The 6000-nt window shown below is 39.8% G+C and overlaps 1 protein-coding gene across 3 annotated transcripts in view; it reads left to right on the plus strand.

Moving 5' to 3' along the window:
* The window catches only part of DDX60 (DExD/H-box helicase 60), an 80167-nt gene extending 74167 nt beyond the window's left edge, over positions 1–6000 (plus strand). For all 3 annotated transcript variants that reach the window (XM_084994710.1, XM_084994709.1, XM_021072212.2), the window contains 3 exons: positions 2005–2156; positions 3602–3664; positions 5269–6000. In XM_084994710.1, the coding sequence (XP_084850836.1) occupies positions 2005–2156; positions 3602–3664; positions 5269–5368 (315 nt within the window). In that variant the 3' untranslated portion in view covers positions 5369–6000. The remainder of the gene's footprint in view (positions 1–2004; positions 2157–3601; positions 3665–5268) is intronic.

The following is a 6000-nucleotide window of genomic DNA, read 5'->3' on the forward strand; positions in this document are numbered from 1 at the left end:
GTGTCCTGTAAAACTTACAGCAGTGGCACTATTACAAGGTAATAGTGACTTTTGCTAGTTGTGTGTTCTGTTTTCCTCATGCAGTGTCTTCTGGTCTAGAAGTACAACAGTGGCCTGCACAACCCTTTTCTCTGCCCCACCCTGGACATCACCCCAGTTGGCTGAATTCTCTCTGGAGTGTAGTCATTGTCCGTTGTTTAAGGAATGTCATATTTTGGTAGGAAAAGGTGGCTATTGAAAACTCCAAAGACCATGTGAAGGTCCTAAAGATTTCTTAGACTGTTCTTAACTGCCTGAGAAATCAGATCATGTTCATTGGAAATAAATACAAATAGAACAGACACTTTCATTCACTGAAACTAGTTCTTATAGGGTCTATCTGACAGTGTTCCTACTGAGGCTCAAAATAACCATGTCCATTTGAGACATGAACACATATCCTTGATAAAGGATATCACAGGATAATGAATACAACTCCCTGTGCTGTACAGTAGGACCTTGTTTTTTATCTATTCTATATATCATAGTTGGCATCTATTAATCCCAAACTCCCAATCCATCACTCCTCCCTTCTTCCTCCTCCTTGGTAACCACAGATCTGTTCTCTATGTCTGTAGGTCTGTGTCTCTTTTGCAGATAGGTTCATTTGTGCCACATTTTAGATTCCACATATAAGTGATATCACATGGCATTTGTCTTTCTGACTTTCACTTAATACAACAATCTATGCTGCTGCAAATGGTATATTTCATTCTTTTCTATAGCTGAGTAATATTTGATTGTGTATATGTACCACATCTTTGCCCATTCCTCTGTGGATGGACATTTAGGCTATTTCCTTGTCTTGGCTATTGTGAGTAGTGCTGCAGTGAACACTGGGATGCATGCATCTTTTCCAATTATAGTTTTCTCTAGCTGTATGCCTAGGAGTAGGGTTGCTGGATCATATGGCAACTCTAGCTTTAATTTTTTGAGGAACCTCCATAGTGGTTGTACCATTTTATATTCCCGCAAACATTGTAGGAGGGTCCTCTTTTCTCCACACTCTCTCCAGCATTTATTGTTTGTAGACTTTTTGATGATGGCCATTCTGACAGTGGGAGGTGATACCTCATTATAATTTTGATTTACATTGTAGAAATTTAATTTGTACTTTAATACAAAATTTGAGAAAGAAAACAAGTTTTGCTACATTTGGTGTGATGGTGTGTTGGCTCCATTTTATTCCAAAATCAAGTAGTCCTCCATCATATAAAATAATCTCCTATCACTTAAAAGAATTTTGAAAAACTATACAGACCCTTGTGCACTTTCTTATCTTTTTTCTTTTTTTTGGCACACCCAATGGGATATGGAAGTTCCTAGACCATGGATCAAACCCACAATATAGCAGTGACCTGAGCCACTGCAGTGACAACAACCGATCCTTAAACTGCTGAGCCACAGGAGAACTCCAGACCCTTGTGCATTTTAAATGGACGCATAGGAGTTCCCACTGTGGCACAGTGGGTTAAGTTTCCAGGGTTGTCTCTCTGGTGACAGAGTGGGTAAAGGATCCAATGTTGCCATAGCTGCAGCTCAGATTCAGTCCCCGGCCTGGGAACTTCCTATGCCATAGGAGTGGCCAGAAAAGAGAAAACATCAACAAATGGCATGTTTCATTGTTTTTTATGGCTGAGTTATATTCCATTGTTTACATGTACCACATGTATACCCACACCACTGTCACGGCAATGCCAGATCCTTAACCCACTGGGGGAGGCCAGGTATTGAACTCGCAGCCTCACAGAAACCATGTGGGGTCCTTAACCTGCTGAGCCACAATGGGAACTCTAACTCAGTCTTGCTCAAGCACCACCCCAGTGTGTATGAAAGACCCTCTTCCTTCACCACAGAGTGTGCTCTGAAAATACTGATCAAAGGAAGTAACTATGAAGCACAGTGTAAGATCATGAACTTTCTTTGCACATAAATACCAAATTAAGAAGAGCTGTATTTCTGCAGGTCACTCTGCGCACAATCGGTATCAGTAGCTCTCAGGCTCCTGTCCTGTGTCCACAGAGATTTGATAACCAAGGAAGAAAAATGCCACTCAATGCTTATGCACTCGATTTCTATAAACATGGATCCTTGACAGGATTAGTCCAGGACAACAGGTGTGTTTTATCTGTCTCCATCCCTACTCATCTCCATCCCCCTCATTTTTTTTTTTTTGCCTTTTTTCTTTCTTTCTTCCTTTTTAAGGGCTACACCTGCATCATATGGAACTTCCCAGGCTAGAGGTTAAGTTGGAGCTGCAGCTGCCTGCCTAGACCACAGCCACAGCAACACAGGATCAGAGCTTCATCTTCTACCTAGACCATAGCACCATAGACAACACCAGATCCTTAACCCACCAGATCCTTAACCCACTGAGCAAGGCCAGGGATCGAACCTGCATTCTCTTGGATACTAGTTGGATTTGCTACTGCTGAGCCACAATGGGAATTATCCATCCCCCTCATCTTTATCTCCATCACCTGCATCCCTCATCCTCTCCATACCCATCATCCCTATCATCTCTATCTCCATCATCCCCATCATTTTCATCCTCATCATCTACATCTCCATCATTTCCATTATTCCCATCATCTCTGTCATCCCCATCATCACTATCTCCATCCACATCCCCATCCTCTCCATCTCGATACCCATCATCCCCATCTCTATCAGTCCATCTCCATCATCACCATCATCTCCATCTTTACCTCTATCTCACTCTATCCTTTTAACTTCTACCTCTTTCTCTGTCTCTAATTCCATCTGTTTCTATTTCCACTTCCATCATCTCCATCTTTACTGCTCTAGCTCTACCTTTCTCACTATTCTGTCTCTACCTCTGTCTTTTTCACCTCCAACCTCTACTTCTACTCTAGTTCTATTTCATCTCAATTTCTGCTACTTCTACCTCTACCTTTGTCTCTGTCTCTATCTCCATCTCTACTCCTACTTCTATCCTTCTTACCTCTCCCTCTATCTCTACCATTTCCACCTCTGCCTCTACTTCTAGTTCAGCAAAATCTTGAGGCTTGAGCTGACTCACTTGACATAAAGCCATGCACTACAAATATAAATATATATATTCACAGATATGTTTTAATTATTACTATATTATTATATACTTTAAATAACAACAAATAATGCCATACTGTTATCTGAGAGAAATGTGTAAAAATTCTGACCCTCTTGAGAAATGTTGATCATTTTTGAAAGTATGACTCATCATTGTGGATAAAGTCATCATTGAGTAACTCACTTGGTTCTTCTCTTTAACCCTTTCCCACTTACTCTCCTGATCTTGACTTTCATGCTCAGGTTTCCTCCTGGGAGCATTCACCTTATATGTTCATTGATCATCTGTGGCAGTGATACTTGTGACTTTTGAAGTCATAATCATCATTCCCACAGATTAAATCATTGGGGGAGGGGTTGTGGAAGAAATGATTTTGGTAAATACAAATGGTCAGACAAAAGCAATCTATTATTGACAAATTCAGCATTTTGATATGAAATAAGTTCTTTAATGTCTGTATACCGTTAATTTTCAAAATGTTTTGTTTAGGATGAATGAAGGCCTTGCATATCAGTTGTTGAAAGATTTTGCACTCACCATTCAATCTATCAGGTGCGTTATGTATTTTAAATATTGATTTTAGATTTTCTAATAATTTCATGATAATTTTAAAAGTGTTGAGTTCATACTTAATGCCACTGATCCTCTTGGGTGCCAAGCATTTCAACTGTCCAAAAACTTTGCAGAACTTTTCTTCAACATGCCATTACATTGTTTCTACAGTAGAACTAGTTCCAAAATCCATTTGACATAACGTTTCACCCAGACCAGAGCCTCAGCATAGGCACTGCACGCCAATAGGCACCAGTCTTCCAAAGCCTTGAGAACCCCTGGACCATAGCAGTCTTAATTTCCACAACAAGGTTTTCACTTCAGTTATGATACATAGAAACACAGAAGTGAGGATGAAATTTGGGGACTAAGAGCTGAAAACAATGAGTTAGAATTTATGCATCACACTATATCTGTGGTGTATTGTTCAGGAGAAAATGTCTAAGAGTCACAATTATGAGTCTGTAACTAGGAGGAAATCCTGTGTTCTGGATGCAGAAGTCGTCATCCTTTGTGATGGACTAGTGAAGACACCAGGGAAACACTGGACTTCCAGTGGAACCAAGGCAGATGAGATGTCAGGTCCTGACCCCTCCCAGTTCTCGATCAGCCCAGCTGGACTGTACATTCTTGGATTTCCTCTCTCTGTGTTTGTCACCTACGTATCAGTCTCTTACTGCTGCTCTAACGAATGACCACATAGTATTTAGACCAATACAACTTTATTATCTTGCAGTTCTCAAGGTGACAAGTCCAAAATGGGTCTCAATGGGCTGAAATGAGGGTGTTGTCAAGGCTGCATTCCTTTCTGTTCCAAACCAATCTGTTTGGTGGTCTTTTCTATCTACTGGAGGCTTTGATCTTGGCCCTTTCTGTCTTTAAGGGCAGTCTCAGGTCAGGTCACGCTGATGTCCACTCTCTCCTGCCCCCTCCTCCACTTAGAACAACCTCTGCAACTACAGTGGGCCACCAGATAATTGAGGTTAATCTCCATCTCAAGGTCAGCTGGTCAACAACTTCAGTTCCATTGGCAGCCTTAATTCTCCCTTGCCACGTAACCTAACAATCCATAAATTTCCAGGGATTAGGCTGTGGATATCTTTGGAGGGCTGTTACTCTATTTACCACACCCTGTTTTCTTAATTTTGTCACATATCTAGATGAAAGGAGGACTCTCTTGCTTTTCATAGAGGTAGTTGCCTGTGGGTTTCAGTATATATAGGACACAGTAGTAGGAAAACACACACCACCACCAACACAAAATGGCTCCATAAAAGATGTACGGAGAAAAAGAAGGGAATTTGTGTTGCTGATTTGAAGGGAAGAGGGATCAGGTTACATGGAATTTGGTGGCCATTAAATCCTCTTGGTAAAATACATTAAGAAAAACAGCATGACGATTGTCTTGATTGATTGATTTACAACGTGGGGTTTTTTTTTGTTTGTTTGTTTAAGTAAATGTGTTCCTTACCATTCTTCTCTGCTTTTTGCTAACATGTCATCATCTAGTGGTATTTACTTAACTGCCTCCCTGGGGAAGCCCTCTTATACTGACACTCAGTACAATGAGTGCCTTTTATGTGTGTCTGTATTTCCATTTACAGTGTTTCTCTGCGTGAACTTTGTGTAAATGAAGAGGACAACGTGGTCTTAGCATTTGAACAATTGAGTAAAAGCTTTTTGGAAAAATTTAATAAAATCTGAAAACAAAATCTATCCAGACCACTTAAAAGATTGCTATGGGCATTTTTCAAGTCATGTTTACGATTCTCCTGCTTTTTGTTCAGAAACCTATCGGATGAAGTAGAAAGAGCAAGTACTTTGGAGTCAGGGTTGTGATCAAGCCCGCCTGGCTCTCCTGTGCACATCCTTAGATAAATTACTTAGTATCTCTGAACATTGGGTTCATTGTATAGTTTAGCAATGATACTTCCAGATCAGTTGTTTGGGGGATTGATTGAGAAATGCAAGGATTTTTCACGTGATGAATTTTTTACTCTGTGAGGCCTAAACAAAAATGTTTAGGCCTCACAGAGCAAAATGAAGTCTCAGAATTTTTCTCTTCAATGTTATAATTTTTAAAAAGTCTATTAAGGCTGGAATAAATGACTACGGTATCCTGAAGTCAAAATATATTCTAATTTAAATATGATTACATGACTTATATATGAAGCCATTAATATACCTTCTAGTGAACTTGAACTACTTTTTATAAACACAGTGGGAGTTTTGGTATAAATTCCGTGATGCTTTATAATAAAACAAAGCTGATGTTTTAGCTGGTTTTAACTGTATAGAAGTAGCGGAAAAACCACAAATAAAATGTGTTTAATCTA

Source organism: Sus scrofa, chromosome 14 (genome assembly GCF_054392235.1).
Source record: "Sus scrofa isolate SSC_HxYL_T2T_F1_AM1 chromosome 14, Sscrofa_HxYL_maternal_Yorkshire_Landrace_v2.0, whole genome shotgun sequence".
NCBI classification, from domain to species: Eukaryota; Metazoa; Chordata; class Mammalia; order Artiodactyla; family Suidae; genus Sus; species Sus scrofa.